Raw genomic sequence first — 17,453 nt, 5'->3', positions numbered from 1 at the left:
TTCAGGGAACATTTCTCAACAGGCTGAACCTGATGTGATTGCATTTAAATTTAAGTTGGAACATCTCCGCATTCTGCTTAAGGAGGTATTATCCACTTTGGATGATTGTGACAAGTTGGTCATCCCAGAGAAACTATGTAAAATGGACAAGTTCCTAGAGGTGCCGGGGCTCCCAGAAGCTTTTCCGATACCCAAGCGGGTGGCGGACATTGTTAACAAGGAATGGGAAAGGCCCGGTATTCCTTTCGTCCCTCCCCCCATATTTAAAAAATTGTTTCCTATGGTCGACCCCAGAAAGGACTTATGGCAGACAGTCCCCAAGGTCGAGGGAGCGGTTTCCACTTTAAACAAACGCACCACTATACCCATAGAGGATAGTTGTGCTTTCAAAGATCCTATGGATAAAAAATTAGAAGGTTTGCTTAAAAAGATGTTTGTTCAGCAAGGTTACCTTCTACAACCAATTTCATGCATTGTCCCTGTCGCTACAGCCGCATGTTTCTGGTTCGATGATCTGATAAAGGCGGTCGATAGTGACTCTCCTCCTTTTGAGGAGATTATGGACAGAATCAATGCTCTCAAATTGGCTAATTCTTTCACCCTAGACGCCACTTTGCAATTGGCTAGGTTAGCGGCTAAGAATTCTGGGTTTGCTATTGTGGCGCGCAGAGCGCTTTGGTTGAAATCTTGGTCGGCTGATGCGTCTTCCAAGAACAAGCTACTTAACATTCCTTTCAAGGGGAAAACGCTGTTTGGCCCTGACTTGAAAGAGATTATCTCTGATATCACTGGGGGTAAGGGCCACGCCCTTCCTCAGGATCGACCTTTCAAGGCAAAAAATAAACCTAATTTTCGTCCCTTTCGTAGAAACGGACCAGCCCAAGGTGCTACGTCCTCTAAGCAAGAGGGTAATACTTCTCAAGCCAAGCCAGCTTGGAGACCAATGCAAGGCTGGAACAAGGGAAAGCAGGCCAAGAAACCTGCCACTGCTACCAAGACAGCATGAAATGTTGGCCCCCGATCCGGGACCGGATCTGGTGGGGGGCAGACTCTCTCTCTTCGCTCAGGCTTGGGCAAGAGATGTTCTGGATCCTTGGGCGCTAGAAATAGTCTCCCAAGGTTATCTTCTGGAATTCAAGGGACCTCCCCCAAGGGGGAGGTTCCACAGGTCTCAGTTGTCTTCAGACCACATAAAAAGACAGGCATTCTTACATTGTGTAGAAGACCTGTTAAAAATGGGAGTGATTCATCCTGTTCCATTAAGAGAACAAGGGATGGGGTTCTACTCCAATCTGTTCATAGTTCCCAAAAAAGAGGGAACGTTCAGACCAATCTTAGATCTCAAGATCTTAAACAAGTTTCTCAAGGTTCCATCGTTCAAGATGGAAACCATTCGAACTATTCTTCCTTCCATCCAGGAAGGTCAATTCATGACCACGGTGGATTTAAAGGATGCGTATCTACATATTCCTATCCACAAGGAACATCATCGGTTCCTAAGGTTTGCATTCCTGGACAAACATTACCAGTTCGTGGTGCTTCCTTTCGGATTAGCCACTGCTCCAAGGATTTTCACAAAAGTACTAGGGTCCCTTCTAGCTGTGCTAAGACCAAGGGGCATTGCTGTAGTACCTTACTTGGACGACATTCTGATTCAAGCGTCGTCCCTTCCTCAAGCAAAGGCTCACACGGACATTGTCCTGGCCTTTCTCAGATCTCACGGATGGAAAGTGAACGTGGAAAAGAGTTCTCTATCCCCGTCAACAAGGGTTCCCTTCTTGGGAACAATAATAGACTCCTTAGAAATGAGGATTTTTCTGACAGAGGCCAGAAAAACAAAACTTGTAGACTCTTGTCGGATACTTCATTCCGTTCCTCTTCCTTCCATAGCTCAGTGCATGGAAGTGATCGGGTTGATGGTAGCGGCAATGGACATAGTTCCTTTTGCGCGCATTCATCTAAGACCATTACAACTGTGCATGCTCAGTCAGTGGAATGGGGACTATACAGACTTGTCTCCGAAGATACAAGTAAATCAGAGGACCAGAGACTCACTCCGTTGGTGGCTGTCCCTGGACAACCTGTCACAAGGGATGACATTCCGCAGACCAGAGTGGGTCATTGTCACGACCGACGCCAGTCTGATGGGCTGGGGCGCGGTCTGGGGATCCCTGAAAGCTCAGGGTCTTTGGTCTCGGGAAGAATCTCTTCTACCGATAAATATTCTGGAACTGAGAGCGATATTCAATGCTCTCAAGGCTTGGCCTCAGCTAGCGAGGGCCAAGTTCATACGGTTTCAATCAGACAACATGACAACTGTTGCGTACATCAACCATCAGGGGGGAACAAGGAGTTCCCTAGCGATGGAAGAAGTGACCAAAATCATTCTATGGGCGGAGTCTCACTCCTGCCACCTGTCTGCTATCCACATCCCAGGAGTGGAAAATTGGGAAGCGGATTTTCTGAGTCGTCAGACATTGCATCCGGGGGAGTGGGAACTCCATCCGGAAATCTTTGCCCAAGTCACTCAGCTGTGGGGCATTCCAGACATGGATCTGATGGCCTCTCGTCAGAACTTCAAAGTTCCTTGCTACGGGTCCAGATCCAGGGATCCCAAGGCGGCTCTAGTGGATGCATTAGTAGCACCTTGGACCTTCAAACTAGCTTATGTGTTCCCGCCGTTTCCTCTCATCCCCAGGCTGGTAGCCAGGATCAATCAGGAGAGGGCGTCGGTGATCTTGATAGCTCCTGCGTGGCCACGCAGGACTTGGTATGCAGATCTGGTGAATATGTCATCGGCTCCACCTTGGAAGCTACCTTTGAGACGAGACCTTCTTGTTCAGGGTCCGTTCGAACATCCGAATCTGGTTTCACTCCAGCTGACTGCTTGGAGATTGAACGCTTGATTTTATCGAAGCGAGGGTTCTCAGATTCTGTTATCGATACTCTTGTTCAGGCCAGAAAGCCTGTAACTAGAAAGATTTACCACAAAATTTGGAAAAAATATATCTGTTGGTGTGAATCTAAAGGATTCCCTTGGGACAAGGTTAAGATTCCTAGGATTCTATCCTTCCTTCAAGAAGGATTGGAAAAGGGATTATCTGCAAGTTCCCTGAAGGGACAGATTTCTGCCTTGTCGGTGTTACTTCACAAAAAACTGGCTGCTGTGCCAGATGTTCAAGCCTTTGTTCAGGCTCTGGTTAGAATTAAGCCTGTTTACAAACCTTTGACTCCTCCTTGGAGTCTCAATTTAGTTCTTTCAGTTCTTCAGGGGGTTCCGTTTGAACCCTTGCATTCCGTTGATATTAAGTTATTATCTTGGAAAGTTTTGTTTTTAGTTGCAATTTCTTCTGCCAGAAGAGTTTCAGAATTATCTGCTCTGCAGTGTTCTCCTCCTTATCTGGTGTTCCATGCAGATAAGGTGGTTTTACGTACTAAACCTGGTTTTCTTCCAAAAGTTGTTTCTAACAAAAACATTAACCAGGAGATTATCGTACCTTCTCTGTGTCCGAAACCAGTTTCAAAGAAGGAACGTTTGTTGCACAATTTGGATGTTGTTCGCGCTCTAAAATTCTATTTGGATGCTACAAAGGATTTTAGACAAACATCTTCCTTGTTTGTTGTTTATTCCGGTAAAAGGAGAGGTCAAAAAGCAACTTCTACCTCTCTCTCTTTTTGGATTAAAAGCTTCATCAGATTGGCTTACGAGACTGCCGGACGGCAGCCTCCCGAAAGAATCACAGCTCATTCCACTAGGGCTGTGGCTTCCACTTGGGCCTTCAAGAACGAGGCTTCTGTTGATCAGATATGTAGGGCAGCGACTTGGTCTTCACTGCACACTTTTACCAAATTTTACAAGTTTGATACTTTTGCTTCTTCTGAGGCTATTTTTGGGAGAAAGGTTTTGCAAGCCGTGGTGCCTTCCATTTAGGTGACCTGATTTGCTCCCTCCCTTCATCCGTGTCCTAAAGCTTTGGTATTGGTTCCCACAAGTAAGGATGACGCCGTGGACCGGACACACCTATGTTGGAGAAAACAGAATTTATGTTTACCTGATAAATTACTTTCTCCAACGGTGTGTCCGGTCCACGGCCCGCCCTGGTTTTTTTAATCAGGTCTGATAATTTATTTTCTTTAACTACAGTCACCACGGTACCATATGGTTTCTCCTATGCAAATATTCCTCCTTAACGTCGGTCGAATGACTGGGGTAGGCGGAGCCTAGGAGGGATCATGTGACCAGCTTTGCTGGGCTCTTTGCCATTTCCTGTTGGGGAAGAGAATATCCCACAAGTAAGGATGACGCCGTGGACCGGACACACCGTTGGAGAAAGTAATTTATCAGGTAAACATAAATTCTGTTTTTCTCCAAGATGATTTTGAGAAAAGGGTTGTCAGCTAGTTCCTTAAAAGGACAGATTCCTACTCTGTCTATTCTTTTGCACAAGCGTCTGGCAGATACTCCAGACGTTCAGGCATTTTGTCAGGCTTTGGTTAGAACCAAGCCTGTGTCTAAACCTGTTGCTCCGCCATGGAGCTTAAACCTGATTATTAAGGTTCTTCAAGGAGTTCCGTTTGAACCTTCTTCATTCTATAGATATCAAACTTTTTATCTTGGAAAGTTCCTTTTTGGTAGATATTTCCTCGGCTTGTAGAGTCTCCGTGTTATCTGCTTTACAATGTGATTCTCCTTATCTGGTCCTCCGTACGGATAAGGTAGTCCTGCGTATCAAAACTGGGTTTTTTACCTAAAGTGGTACCCAACAAGAATATCACTCAAGAGACTGTTGTTCCATTCTTGTATCCTAATCCTTCAAAGATGGAACGTCTATTACACAATTTGGACGTGGTTCGTGCTTTAAAATTTTACTTACAAGCTACTTCAGATTTTCATCAAACATTTACTTTGTTTGTTGTCTACTCTGGACAGAGGAGAGGTCAAAAGATTTCAGCAACCTCTCTTTTTGGTTAAAAGCATAATTCATTTAGCTTATGAGACTACTGGACAGCAGCCTCCTGAAGGGATTACAGCTCATTCTACTAGAGCTGTGGCTTTCACTTGGGCCTTTTTAAAATGAGGCTTCTGTTGAACAGATTTACAAGACGGCGTCTTGGTCTGCGCTTCATACTTTGCTTCTTCTGAGGCTATTTTTGGGAGAAAGGATTTTTTTTTTCAGGCAGTGGTACCTTCCGTTTAAGTACCTGCCTTGTCCCTCCCTTCATCTGTGTACTTTAGCTTTGGTATTGGTATCCCATAAGTAATGGATGATCCGTGGACTGGATACACTTAACAAGAGAAAACATAATTTATGCTTACCTGATAAATTTATTTCTCTTGTAGTGTATCCAGTCCACGGCCCGCCCTGTCATTTTAAGGCAGGTAATTTTTTCATTTAAACTACAGTCACCGCTGCACCCTATGGTTTTTCCTTTCTCTGCATGTTTTCGGTCGAATTACTGGATATGGCAGTTAGGGGAGGAGCTATATAGCAGCTCTGCTGTGGGTGAACTCTTGCAACTTCCTGTTGGGAAGGAGAATATCCCATAAGTAATGGATGATCCGTGGACTGGATACACTACAAGAGAAATAAATTTATCAGGTAAGCATAAATTATGTTTTTCATCTAGCGAGATCTCATACCGAGATGTCTATTCTACGTTCCCGCAGGGGGATAGTGAATCTGGGAAAGAGTTCCCTTGTTCTAGATACAAGGGTTTGTTTCTTGGGAACAATCATAGATTCCCTGTCCATGAAGATTTTTCTGACGGACATCAGAAAATCCAAACGTCATATTTCTTGCCTGTCTATCCAGTCTGCTATTCGTCCATCTGTGGCTCAATGCATGGAGGTGAATGGTCTGATGATTGCCTCCATGGACATCATTCCTTTTGCTTGGTTCCATCTGAGACCTCTGCAGCTATGCATGCTCAGTCAATGGAACGGGGACCACTCAAATCTCTCGCAGAAGATACATTTGGATTCCCCAACAAGAGTCTCACTCTCATGGTGGGTTTCACAGGACCATCTGTCTCAGGGCACATGCTTCCTGAGGACTTCCTGGGTGATTGTGACCACGGACGCAGGTCTGTTAGGCTGGGGAGCAGTTTTTGTGTTTCTTAAAGACACAGGGTCTTTGGACTCCAGAGAAGTCGTCTCTTCCCATTATTATTATTATTATTATTATTATTATTCTTTATTTATGAAGCACCAACATATTCTGCAGCGCTGTCCATGGATACAATTTATTTAAATAAAACAATTATATAAAACTTGTAAGAGACAGGACACAATTTACAAACACATACAGGAGGAATTGAGAGCCCTATTCCCGTGGGAACTTACAATCTAATAAACATCTTGGAGTTGAGAGCAATTTTCTATGTTTTAATAGCTTAGCCTCAACTAGCTTTGTTCCGATTTATCAGATTTCAGTTGGACAATATCATCTCGGTGGCCTACATCAATCACCAGGGAGAATCTCTTGAGTTCCTTGGCAATGAAGGAGATGTCTTGCATTCTCCAGTGGGTAGGGTTTCACAATTGCCATCTCTCTGCCATCCACATACCAGAGGTGGACAACTGGGAGGCGGATTTTTTTAAGCAGGCGGACTTTTCATCCAGAAGAGTGGGCTCTCCACCCAGAGGTTTTCACAATGATAACTCTCATGTGGGGGGTTCCCGGAGTTGGATCTGATGGCGCCTTGTCAAAACGCCAAGCCTACAAAGTACGGTTCAAGGTCAAGAGTAGAAGGTAGAAGCTCTAGTGGTTCCTTGGAGCTTCAATCTAGCATACCTGTTCCCTCCGTTTGGGTTGCTTCCATGAGTAATTGCTTGCATCAAACAGGAGAGAGCTTCTGTGATTCTAGTAGCTCCTGCATGGCCTGGCAGGATCTGGTTTGCAGTTTTGGTGACTATGTCATCTCTTCCGCCGTTGAGGTTACCTTTCAGGAAGGACCTTCTACTTCAGGGTCCCTTTCTTCATCCAAATCTGGTTTCTCTGAAGCTGACTAATTGGAGATTGAACGTCCAAGTTTGGCTAGACTTGGCTTCTCTGAGAAAGACCTAGATACTATGCTTTAGGCTTGTAAACCGGTAACTTGCAGAATTTACCATAGGGTATGGTGTAAATACCTTCATTGGTGTGATTCCTCAAATTTTTTCTTCAGAATTGCCTGGAGATGGGTTTGTCAGTCAGTACTTTGAAGGGTCAGATTTCTGCTCTTCTGCATAAATGTCTGGCAGTTCTGCCAGATGTTCAACCTTTTGTTCAGGCCTTGGTCAAAATCAGGCCTGTGTTTAAATCTGTTGCTCCTCCTTGGAGTCTTAACCTTTTTCTTAGAGTTTTGCAGCAGGCTCGGTTTGAGCCGATGCATTCTGTTAATATTACATTACTATCTTGGAAGGTTTTGTTTCTCCTTGCTATTTCTTCTGCTCGCAGAGTTTCCGAACTTTCGGCTCTGCAGTGTGATTCCCCTTACCTTATTTTTCATGCTGATAAGGCGGTTCTTCGTACTAAGCTGGGGTTTCTCCCTAAGGTAGTGTTGGATCGCAATATTAATCAGGAAATTGTTGTTCCTCCTTTTTGTCCTAAGACGACTTCCCAGAAGGAACGTCTTTTGCATAACTTGGATCTTGTGCATGCTCTTAAATTTTTACCTTTAAGCAATTAAAGATTTTTGACAGACTTCTGCCCTGTTTGTTTTCTCTGGTAAGCGTAGGGGTCAGAAGGCCACTTCTACCACTCTTTCTCTCTGGTTTAAAAGTGTTATCCATTTAGCTTGTGAGACAGCTGGACAGCTGCCTCCTGAGAGAATTACGGCTCATTCCACTAGAGCTGTTTCATTTTCATGAGCTTTCAAAAATGAAGCTTCTGTGGAGCAAATCTGTAAGGCGGCCACTTGGTCCTCTATTCATACTTATTCGAAATTCTACAAATTTGATACTTTTCCCTCAGCTGAGGCTTCTTTTGGGAGACAGGTTCTTCAAGCGGTGGTGCCTTCAGTTTAGGTCCGCCTGTGTTGTTCTCCCTCCCTATTCATTCTGTGTCCTCTAGCTTGGGTATTGTTTCCCACTTGTAATTAGAATGTTTTGTGGACTCTCAATGCCATAGGAAAATAAACAATTTATGCTTACCTGATAAATTTTATTTATTTCTGGGCATTGAGAATCCATGACCCGCCCTTAATTCAAATTAAGATGGACGTTTTTTTTTTGTCTAGTCATCCGGCACCTCTATACCCTTGTGTTATCTTCTTTTTCCGTTTCCCTTCGGCCGAATAACTGGGGGTTATGGGTAAGGGAAGTGATACTTAAAGGGATATAATACTCATGCTAAATCTGAAACTGATGCAGTATAACTGTAAAAAGCTGACAGGAAAATATAACCTGAGCATCTCTATGTAAAAAAGGAGGATATTTTACCTCACAATTTCCTCAGCTCAGCAGAGTAAGTGTTGTGTAAAAAGTTATAATTCAGTTGCTGCCCAGCTGCAGGTAAAAAAAAATAAATAAAAAAAAATGAAGAAATGAACAGCAGCCAATCAGCATCATCAGTGCTGAGGTCATGAACTCTTTTACTGTGATCTCATGAGATTTGACTTTCATGAGATTTCATGGTAAAATTCCTTAAACTTAACAGGGAAATAAGATGAGTGTTCACGAAGCTCACTCCTTTGCCTGTCCCGAGACAGACATACTGATTTGCTGCTCAGAAGTCCTTTACAATGGGATGTGGCTACTGAGGAATCGCTGCGGTAAAATATCATTCTTTTTTACATAGAGATGTTCAGGTGATATTTTCTAGTCCGCTTTTTATAGCTATGCTGCATCACTGTCAAGTGTTTCAACATTTGGGTATTATGGTCCTTTAACAGCTCTGCTGGGGTGCTCTTTGCTTCCTTCTGCTGGCCAGGAGTGAATATCCCACTTGTAATTATGTTTTGTGGACTCTCCATGCCTGGAAATAAATACATTCATCAGTTAAGCATAAATGTTGTTTTTTAAACAATAAGATTTTTGTTGTTTACTATTCCTTTAAATGGAACATTCAATTTAAAACCATTTATCAAAGATAAATCACACTTCTGAGGTCTTATGAGCCCACCTTCATTTACTTTTCAAAAAAGGATACCAAAGAACAAACTTAAAAGGATAATACAAGTAGATTGGAAAGCTATTTAAAACTGCATGCTCTATATCAAACCATGGAAGTTAAATTCTAACTTTACTGTCTTGACTTCCAAGTCTCTTTAATGACTCTAACCCCAAAAGTTCTAAGCTTGAGTAGATTGTTACTATTAAGCCTAAGGTAGAAGCTTTTCATTATTTGAGTTGCTAGACCAGGATATGCATTATGATCCAAAATACACATCTAGAGTTATTTTTATTAAAACACTTGTCTTCATCTGCAGGATGACGCACGTCAACTTTTTGTGTTGGCTGGAGCAGCGGAAGAGGGTTTCATGACAGCAGAACTTGCCGGAGTTATCAAACGATTATGGAAAGATGGCGGCGTACAGGCCTGTTTTAACAGATCGAGAGAATACCAGCTGAATGACTCTGCAGCATAGTGAGTTCATGGTGCTGTTTTACAAATGATAATTCTGATGCTGTTGCTAAACCTTTGTACTACATGACTATCTAAGACGCCTGTTACACCCTTTAGTAGTAGAGATAGAAAAATATGCTTTTCTATTGTGTGCTAAGTATTTAATCTGTACAGGCCTCTATTTTTATAGAGTAAATTTACTATTTTAAAATACCTGCAGTGACTCCTTTTGTTTATAAAGACGTCTATGCTTGAGATTTATATTCTGCTGCTAGATTTAGATTCTTCACAGATTTTTTTTTTTAACTAATTACGTTGCTATGGTTTGATTGAAACTTTAAGTATGATATTTTCAACAGATACCTTAAAATACATTTTCTAACCTAGTGTCCTGCAATAGAGTGAGTCACAGCTAGCAATGAATTCTTGACAATTTCTTATTATTACAGTTATTATTTACTGTAATTTGTCTTATTTTGAACACTATGTAATGTTACTGTTTCCTGTCAAGCTGTTTGCCGAAAATGTATTATGCAGAAGTCAGGACTTCATAAATCCTAGGGGATAGGACACTACAACCCCTAAAATTCTATTTCTACTTTTTTTTTTTTTTTTACTTCATGTATCCCATATATAAATTCCCACTGTAGGCTTCAGTTTCCAAATTGCAAATTTAAAGGGACATTAAACTTAAAAGGTTTTATTCAGAGATGTTTACCATATGTGCACACTTAAAGAGACCTAATACTCATATGCTAAATCACTGTAAAAAGCTGACAAAAAATATCACCTGAACACCTCTATGTAGAAAAGGAAGATATTGTACCTCAAAATGTCTTCAGCTCTGCAAAGTAAGTGCTCTGGCATCCGTTATATTTCTCCAACATAGGTGTGTCCGGTCCACGGCGTCATCCTTACTTGTGGGATATTCTCTTCCCCAACAGGAAATGGCAAAGAGCCCAGCAAAGCTGGTCACATGATCCCTCCTAGGCTCCGCCTACCCCAGTCATTCTCTTTGCCGTTGTACAGGCAACATCTCCACGGAGATGGCTTAGAGTTTTTTAGTGTTTAACTGTAGTTTTTATTATTCAATCAAGAGTTTGTTATTTTAAAATAGTGCTGGTATGTACTATTTACTCAGAAACAGAAAAGAGATGAAGATTTCTGTTTGTATGAGGAAAATGATTTTAGCAACCGTCACTAAAATCCATGGCTGTTCCACACAGGACTGTTGAGAGCAATTAACTTCAGTTGGGGGAACAGTGAGCAGTCTCTTGCTGCTTGAGGTATGACACATTCTAACAAGACGATGTAATGCTGGAAGCTGTCATTTTCCCTATGGGATCCGGTAAGCCATGTTTATAAAGATCGTAAATAAGGGCTTCACAAGGGCTTATTAAGACTGTAGACTTTTTCTGGGCTAAATCGATTCATTATTAACACATATTTAGCCTTGAGGAATCATTTTATCTGGGTATTTTGATATAATAATATCGGCAGGCACTGTTTTAGAGGGGAGTAAGCATGGTACTGCATCATTCCCTCCTTCGTCTACACGAGTCTTGCCCACTCAGGAGGCCCCTAGTACATCTAGCGCGCCAATACTCCTTACTATGCAACAATTAACGGCTGTAATGGATAATTCTGTCAAAAACATTTTAGCCAAAATGAACACTTACCAGCGTAAGCGTGACTGCTCTGTTTTAGATACTGAAGAGCATGACGACGCTGATAATAATGGTTCTGAAGGGCCCCTAACCCAGTCTGATGGGGCCAGGGAGGTTTTGTCTGAGGGAGAAATTACTGATTCAGGGAACATTTCTCAACAAGCTGAACCTGATGTGATTACGTTTAAATTTAAATTGGAACATCTCCGCATTCTGCTCAAGGAGGTATTATCCACTCTGGATGATTGTGACAAGTTGGTCATCCCAGAGAAACTATGTAAAATGGACAGGTTCCTAGAGGTCCCGGGACTCCCAGAAGCTTTTCCTATACCCAAGCGGGTGGCGGACATTGTTAATAAAGAATGGGAAAGGCCCGGTATTCCTTTCGTCCCTCCCCCCATATTTAAAAAATTGTTTCCTATGGTCGACCCCAGAAAGGACTTATGGCAGACAGTCCCCAAGGTCGAGGGAGCGGTTTCCACTTTAAACAAACGCACCACTATACCCATAGAGGATAGTTGTGCTTTTAAAGATCCTATGGATAAGAAATTAGAAGGTTTACTTAAAAAGATGTTTGTTCAGCAGGGTTACCTTCTACAACCTATTTCATGCATTGTCCCTGTAGCTACAGCCGCATGTTTCTGGTTCGATGAGCTGATTAAGGCGGTCGATAGTGATTCTCCCCCTTATGAGGAGATTATGGACAGAATCAATGCTCTCAAATTGGCTAATTCTTTCACCCTAGACGCCACTTTGCAATTGGCTAGGTTAGCGGCTAAGAATTCAGGGTTTGCTATTGTGGCGCGCAGAGCGCTTTGGTTGAAATCTTGGTCAGCTGATGCGTCTTCCAAGAACAAGCTACTTAACATTCCTTTCAAGGGGAAAACGCTGTTTGGCCCTGACTTGAAAGAGATTATCTCTGATATCACTGGGGGTAAGGGCCACGCCCTTCCTCAGGATCGGCCTTTCAAGGCAAAAAATAAACCTAATTTTCGTCCCTTTCGGAGAAACGGACCAGCCCAAAGTGCTACGTCCTCTAAGCAAGAGGGTAATACTTCTCAAGCCAAGCCAGCTTGGAGACCAATGCAAGGCTGGAACAAGGGAAAGCAGGCCAAGAAACCTGCCACTGCTACCAAGACAGCATGAAATGTTGGCCCCCGATCCGGGACCGGATCTGGTGGGGGGCAGACTCTCTCTCTTCGCTCAGGCTTGGGCAAGAGATGTTCTGGATCCTTGGGCGCTAGAAATAGTCTCCCAAGGTTATCTTCTGGAATTCAAGGGGCTTCCCCCAAGGGGGAGGTTCCACAGGTCTCAGTTGTCTTCAGACCACATAAAAAGACAGGCATTCTTACATTGTGTAGAAGACCTGTTAAAAATGGGAGTGATTCATCCTGTTCCATTAAGAGAACAAGGGATGGGGTTCTACTCCAATCTGTTCATAGTTCCCAAAAAAGAGGGAACGTTCAGACCAATCTTAGATCTCAAGATCTTAAACAAGTTTCTCAAGGTTCCATCGTTCAAGATGGAAACCATTCGAACTATTCTTCCTTCCATCCAGGAAGGTCGATTCATGACCACGGTGGATTTAAAGGATGCGTATCTACATATTCCTATCCACAAGGAACATCATCGGTTCCTAAGGTTCGCATTCCTGGACAAGCATTACCAGTTCGTGGCGCTTCCTTTCGGATTAGCCACTGCTCCAAGGATTTTCACAAAGGTACTAGGGTCCCTTCTAGCTGTGCTAAGACCAAGGGGCATTGCTGTAGTACCTTACTTGGACGACATTCTGATTCAAGCGTCGTCCCTTCCTCAAGCAAAGGCTCACACGGACATTGTCCTGGCCTTTCTCAGATCTCACGGATGGAAAGTGAACGTGGAAAAGAGTTCTCTATCTCCGTCAACAAGGGTTCCCTTCTTGGGAACAATAATAGACTCCTTAGAAATGAGGATTTTTCTGACAGAGGCCAGAAAAACAAAACTTCTAGACTCTTGTCGGATACTTCATTCCGTTCCTCTTCCTTCCATAGCGCAGTGCATGGAAGTGATCGGTTTGATGGTAGCGGCAATGGACATAGTTCCTTTTGCGCGCATTCATCTAAGACCATTACAACTGTGCATGCTCAGTCAGTGGAATGGGGACTATACAGACTTGTCTCCGAAGATACAAGTAAATCAGAGGACCAGAGACTCACTCCGTTGGTGGCTGTCCCTGGACAACCTGTCACAAGGGATGACATTCCGCAGACCGGAGTGGGTCATCGTCACGACCGACGCCAGTCTGATGGGCTGGGGCGCGGTCTGGGGATCCCTGAAAGCTCAGGGTCTTTGGTCTCGGGAAGAATCTCTTCTACCGATAAATATTCTGGAACTGAGAGCGATATTCAATGCTCTCAAGGCTTGGCCTCAGCTAGCGAGGGCCAAGTTCATACGGTTTCAATCAGACAACATGACAACTGTTGCGTACATCAACCATCAGGGGGGAACAAGGAGTTCCCTAGCGATGGAAGAAGTGACCAAAATCATTCTATGGGCGGAGTCTCACTCCTGCCACCTGTCTGCTATCCACATCCCAGGAGTGGAAAATTGGGAAGCGGATTTTCTGAGTCGTCAGACATTGCATCCGGGGGAGTGGGAACTCCATCCGGAAATCTTTGCCCAAGTCACTCAGCTGTGGGGCATTCCAGACATGGATCTGATGGCCTCTCGTCAGAACTTCAAAGTTCCTTGCTACGGGTCCAGATCCAGGGATCCCAAGGCGGCTCTAGTGGATGCACTAGTGGCACCTTGGACCTTCAAACTAGCTTATGTGTTCCCGCCATTTCCTCTCATCCCCAGGCTGGTAGCCAGGATCAATCAGGAGAGGGCGTCGGTGATCTTGATAGCTCCTGCGTGGCCACGCAGGACTTGGTATGCAGATCTGGTGAATATGTCATCGGCTCCACCTTGGAAGCTACCTTTGAGACGAGACCTTCTTGTTCAGGGTCCGTTCGAACATCCGAATCTGGTTTCACTCCAGCTGACTGCTTGGAGATTGAACGCTTGATCTTATCGAAGCGAGGGTTCTCAGATTCTGTTATCGATACTCTTGTTCAGGCCAGAAAGCCTGTAACTAGAAAGATTTACCACAAAATTTGGAAAAAATATATCTGTTGGTGTGAATCTAAAGGATTCCCTTGGGACAAGGTTAAGATTCCTAAGATTCTATCCTTCCTTCAAGAAGGATTGGAAAAAGGTTTATCTGCTAGTTCCCTGAAGGGACAGATTTCTGCCTTGTCTGTGTTACTTCACAAAAAGCTGGCAGCTGTGCCAGATGTTCAAGCCTTTGTTCAGGCTCTGGTTAGAATTAAGCCTGTTTACAAACCTTTGACTCCTCCTTGGAGTCTCAACTTAGTTCTTTCAGTTCTTCAGGGGGTTCCGTTTGAACCCCTACATTCCGTTGATATTAAGTTATTATCTTGGAAAGTTTTGTTTTTAGTTGCGATTTCTTCTGCTAGAAGAGTTTCAGAATTATCTGCTCTGCAGTGTTCTCCTCCTTATCTGGTGTTCCATGCAGATAAGGTGGTTTTACGTACTAAACCTGGTTTTCTTCCAAAAGTTGTTTCTAACAAAAACATTAACCAGGAGATTATCGTACCTTCTCTGTGTCCGAAACCAGTGTCAAAGAAGGAACGTTTGTTGCACAATCTGGATGTTGTTCGCGCTCTAAAATTCTATTTAGATGCTACAAAGGATTTTAGACAAACATCTTCCTTGTTTGTTGTTTATTCCGGTAAAAGGAGAGGTCAAAAAGCAACTTCTACCTCTCTCTCTTTTTGGATTAAAAGCATCATCAGATTGGCTTACGAGACTGCCGGACGGCAGCCTCCCGAAAGAATCACGGCTCATTCCACTAGGGCTGTGGCTTCCACATGGGCCTTCAAGAACGAGGCTTCTGTTGATCAGATATGTAGGGCAGCGACTTGGTCTTCACTGCACACTTTTACCAAATTTTACAAGTTTGATACTTTTGCTTCTTCTGAGGCTATTTTTGGGAGAAAGGTTTTGCAAGCCGTGGTGCCTTCCATTTAGGTGACCTGATTTGCTCCCTCCCTTCATCCGTGTCCTAAAGCTTTGGTATTGGTTCCCACAAGTAAGGATGACGCCGTGGACCGGACACACCTATGTTGGAGAAAACAGAATTTATGTTTACCTGATAAATTACTTTCTCCAACGGTGTGTCCGGTCCACGGCCCGCCCTGGTTTTTTTAATCAGGTCTGATAATTTATTTTCTTTAACTACAGTCACCACGGTACCATATGGTTTCTCCTATGCAAATATTCCTCCTTAACGTCGGTCGAATGACTGGGGTAGGCGGAGCCTAGGAGGGATCATGTGACCAGCTTTGCTGGGCTCTTTGCCATTTCCTGTTGGGGAAGAGAATATCCCACAAGTAAGGATGACGCCGTGGACCGGACACACCGTTGGAGAAAGTAATTTATCAGGTAAACATAAATTCTGTTTTTAGCTAGGGGTAGACTTATTATATCAGAGCGGATGATTTTTAGGGCAGATATTTGGAATTTCTAAAATAATAGGTATCGGCCAGAAACTTACTGATATGGAGCAAATCAAAAGAAATTTAGTTCTATGTACTTCAGGGAAACTATGTAGTTTTATGTGATCTAAATCATCACACAAATCATATATAGCACATATAAGCTTGACATAGCATAGCATCTAATAATAAATAGCACTGATAACAGAGTCCAAGCCCAGGTGTTCCTGGGAGCTCAGTTACCAACTACTATACCACCAATGGCAGGCCTGTAGATGGACTTTCATAAACAAACGTATGTGATTTGTGAAATGGTAAATGTGATCTTTAGGGACACTTAAAGGGCCACTGTAAGTAAATATTTTCTATGCCTGTTACTAACTACCCCAAATACGCTTTTTATCAATAGCATTTCATTAACATATCTCTACCGTATATCAGAAATCTTGTCTGCAAATTTAATTGTTTTCCAAACCCACTCCGTGGGTATCCTTTGCTCTGTACCAATCCATTTACAATACCTAGGTTTCAAAATGGCGCTTTAAACACAATTTAATTGGTTTAAGTATTTTGAACACACAGTTTTGAAAATAGTGGGCAGGATAACGTGACATCATCGGTGAATAAAAGATATAACTTTTATAACGTTATGAAACTTCGTTTTGGAGAAAATATAGGTCAGTAGGTTTTAATTAATGTCTATTAACTTTAATATGTTAGTTGTTTGGCTTAAAAATTATAACAGAAAGTAATCCTTTAAAGCTACATAGTTTCCCTGAAGTACACAGAGCTAAATTACTTTTGATTTGCTCATAGGGGTCAGCAATACATAAAATGAATCTGCTTGCTAATTGTTGTCACAAATCGAACATTATTTGTTGCATTCTGATAAATTTTACACATTTGCAAAACATTTTACTAAAGCTGCTTTGTTTAAAGATTTTTTTAATTTAAATATTTTATTTTCCCCTTTTATGAGCATTAGAAAAAAAAAACATTAAAAAAATGATAGTTCAGGCACATCAATTAAATGTCCACAACAACAAACCTTAAGTAGAAAGCTATGCAGTATAGGAGACTAGTATCAATATCCTCTAGCAGTGGATAACAATGCTCTGACCATTAGGTGGCTCTGTTACACATGTATAAAACTGCCTATAAGTGACATAATAAACTTATAGTCCACTCCTCAGTACCAGGGAAGGTATTTGCAATCCAGTAAATATATGAGCATATTAAAGCAAATAAATAAATCTAGCACTCAAGTGGCAGTATATATATATATTTTTACTTTCCTTTTAACCCTTATCTGTAAAGTGTATCAAGTGAGCATGTTTTTAGTGAAGTGGCAGCAATATATGAAAAAACAGAAGCTGTTTAACAGGAGTACATGCTGAAATGTTATGCTTTCTGCACTATGTTTTTCTACTGAACTGGGAGTATTAAAGAAATTGTGTAGTGTCTAGCTTTGCAGTAGTGATTTAAAGGGACACTGAACCCAATTTTTTTCTTTCGTGATTCAGATAGAGCATGAAATTTTAAGTAACTTTCTAATTTGCTCCTATTATCAATTTTTTTTATTCTCTTGGTATCTTTATTTGAAATGCAAGAATGTAAGTTTAGATGTCGTCCCATTTTTGGTGAACAACCTGGGTTGTCCTTGCTGATTTGTGGATACATTAATCCACCAATAAAAGTGT

The 17,453-nt window shown here is 42.4% G+C and overlaps 1 protein-coding gene across 1 annotated transcript in view; it reads left to right on the top strand.

The window, feature by feature from the left end:
• Positions 1 to 17,453, top strand: part of LOC128662655 (guanine nucleotide-binding protein G(i) subunit alpha-1) — a 487,459-nt gene that overhangs the window by 323,558 nt on the left and 146,448 nt on the right. The window contains exon 4 of the mRNA XM_053716522.1: positions 9,412 to 9,569. Coding sequence (XP_053572497.1) covers positions 9,412 to 9,569 — 158 coding nt within the window. The remainder of the gene's footprint in view (positions 1 to 9,411; positions 9,570 to 17,453) is intronic.

Source organism: Bombina bombina, chromosome 6, assembly GCF_027579735.1.
Source record: "Bombina bombina isolate aBomBom1 chromosome 6, aBomBom1.pri, whole genome shotgun sequence".
NCBI classification, from domain to species: domain Eukaryota; kingdom Metazoa; phylum Chordata; class Amphibia; order Anura; family Bombinatoridae; genus Bombina; species Bombina bombina.
This window is presented reverse-complemented; position numbering and strand designations above follow the sequence as displayed.